The sequence below is a fragment of the Gavialis gangeticus genome, unplaced genomic scaffold (genome assembly GCF_001723915.1).
Source record: "Gavialis gangeticus isolate Ggan-Ray unplaced genomic scaffold, GavGan_comp1, whole genome shotgun sequence".
Classification (NCBI taxonomy): domain Eukaryota; kingdom Metazoa; phylum Chordata; order Crocodylia; family Gavialidae; genus Gavialis; species Gavialis gangeticus.
In genome coordinates, this window is record NW_017729000.1 from 3,996,185 (window position 1) to 3,998,621 (window position 2,437).

At 50.4% G+C, this 2,437-nt stretch overlaps 1 protein-coding gene across 1 annotated transcript in view; it reads left to right on the plus strand.

Moving 5' to 3' along the window:
- The first annotated feature begins 227 nt into the window (after window positions 1-227).
- Window positions 228-2,437, plus strand: part of FAM114A2 (family with sequence similarity 114 member A2) — a 17,268-nt gene continuing 15,058 nt past the window's right edge. Inside the window, exons 1-3 of the mRNA XM_019506099.1 lie at window positions 228-429; window positions 1,562-1,661; window positions 2,150-2,245. Of these exons, the coding sequence (XP_019361644.1) occupies window positions 241-429; window positions 1,562-1,661; window positions 2,150-2,245 (385 nt within the window). The 5' untranslated portion in view covers window positions 228-240. The remainder of the gene's footprint in view (window positions 430-1,561; window positions 1,662-2,149; window positions 2,246-2,437) is intronic.

Sequence of the window (2,437 nt, forward strand, 5' to 3'; positions counted from 1 at the left end):
GGGCAGAGCTGGGGAGGCAGGAGCTGGGGGGGGATTTGGGGGGTGCAGGAGAGCTCTGGGGGCAGAGCTGGGGGTGTGTTCGGGGGAAGGAGTGCCCCGGGGGTGCCCGCAGCGCCCAGGCAGGGCCGTGTCCTTGTTGCCGTGGCCAGGCGGCAGGGTAGGCGTGCAGTGTTGGAGATAAACGCCGGTGGCGCGTGCGGGCCTGGTTGTGATGCTCCGTTTTGCAGGACCGCCCCGGTGATGGCTGAGGGCGATGGCACGGGCGGCCTGCCTGGAGGGAAGTCCCGGGAGGATGAGGAGCACGTGTCTCCAGCAGGCGGTGGGGGACTGAGGGAAGTGGAGCCCGCGGCTCTGACACGGAGGAGGCCCGAGACAAAGCCCCCCGGCGAGCCCGCTCTGGTGGAAGAGCCCCCTGGCCCAGCCCTGACGGTATCTTTCTGCAGAGACGCCTCAAACCCCGCAGGGTCCCGGTGGTGTTGGGCAGCGATTCGGAGGCCTTTCCCCGCTTGCTTTTCCATGGACTAGTGATGGGACAGCTCTCCACCGAGGGAGGCTGAAAATGCGTTGGGTTAAATGTCATTGAACCCTGCAAACGAGCCTCTGGGGCTGTCTCTGCCTTTCCCCCCACTCGTGCCCAGCAAAAAGCCATGCTTTGATATTTGCATAGTGCAGTTTAGATAGCTAGAAATTGGCTTCTTTCCCTGAGAGCAGGGTGCAGCGAGTGTTTGTGTGGGAAGAGAGAAGGACCTCTGTACTCATCCGACAGCTCATTTCCCCTTTCTTTCCTTCCTACTCCATTGCCCCAAACCCCTCTCCCTTTGCACTGTGGCTCCTCAGTGTTTAGCTCAGGGTGAAATGATCTGTCTGTGTAATTAATTCTCTTATTCCGGAAGCCAGTTCGTTACGGTCTGCAAGAGAAGGCGGCAGATGGAAATGATGGTATGGAAGCTTTTGAAGTTGGAATAGGCAGTGATGCATAAACCCTAAAGCAAAGATGATGATGATGATAACAAAAGGTTATAAAACATTAAAAAAAAAATTGAATTCATCTTCCACAGTGAAGCATGGGTTCAACTAGTTTCCTCATATTCCTATAAGGTTCACTTGAGGTGCAGATGAGGAAGGCTTTTGGGTATAAGCATCAGCACTGCCACAAAAATCCCATTCTCTGTTTTTTTTTTTCCTCCACTTCTTATTGCACGTACAGCCTCACCAACATTTCTGCCTCTCACCAACTTTGAACCAATGCCCTTTTAGGGAGTAGGATGAAACTTGTCGGGGGAAAAGGGGGCATCTGTCTCCTCTGCTTTGGTTTACAATTTTCTCTAAGCATCTGGTACAGTAAGAAAGGATACAGGATCAGAGGTCAGCTATAGGACCGACAAAACATTTGCTTATCTTGGCCTTGTGCAGGGGTTGTGGGGATCAGGTCAGAGCTGACTATGCTTTGGGCACTCACGTGCAATGAAGTTCACTCTTTTGGCTACATTTAAAAGAGCTTAATAAAGGCACAGCTCAAAGGATGCTCATTCATTATTCTGCCTCTCTCCTTTGAATAAAGGTCTCTGAATCCATGGAGCCATCTCAGACCGGGTGGGGATACTGGGGCAGCTGGGGAAAGTCGCTTCTCTCCACCGCCTCAGCTACAGTTGCTACTGTAGGTAAGGGCTCCTGGTGTTGTCCTTCTTTGGGACCTGTGGATGGGGGTAAAATCATGCCCTGACTCTCACAGATGCTTCTGGCTTCTACTCTCCTGTTTGCTTTTTAGAAAACGGGATTTCGGTTTTAGAAGCGGGTGGTGGCAAAAATCGAGCGCAAAAACAGCACAGGGGAAAAGTCAGTGTGCCTCAAATGGCAGAACGAGGCAGGGAGATCTGTGCGGCAGAGTTATTTTCAGGCCTGTAACGAACAGTGCTGAGCTGAAGTGCCAGGGCTGATAAACTTTTATGCTCCCATGTATCTGAGGCAACATAAAAGTGAAGCATGGACTCATGTCTGTGAGCAAGCCAGGCCGTGCTAGTTCTTAGTACTGTGTATGGAGGTGAAAACCAGGATACGGTCCTCAGTGACCAATTTTGTTTCCGATTTATTCACTGCTTTCCTGGTAGAAAAAGCAATGCAGTTGTGCTTTTATGCTCATCTTCTCTAGGTCAAGGCATTTCCAATGTCATAGAAAAAGCAGAGACCTCCCTGGGGATCCCCAGTCCTAGTGACATCTCTTCAGAGGCCAGCGATGCTGCAGAAGGTCAGTTTTATTATTAAAATAAAAACATTAAAGGTTGCTGTTGAAGTGATAAGGCTGAGAGGAGGCTTCTGGACTCCTCCAAGTGTCTTGACAGAAATTTCACTTACTAAAATATCACGTCCGTGCTTGTCTCTGTAAAGGATCAAAGTGGTGGAAGAGCGATTTTTTTTTTTTTTTTTTTTTTTTTTTCCG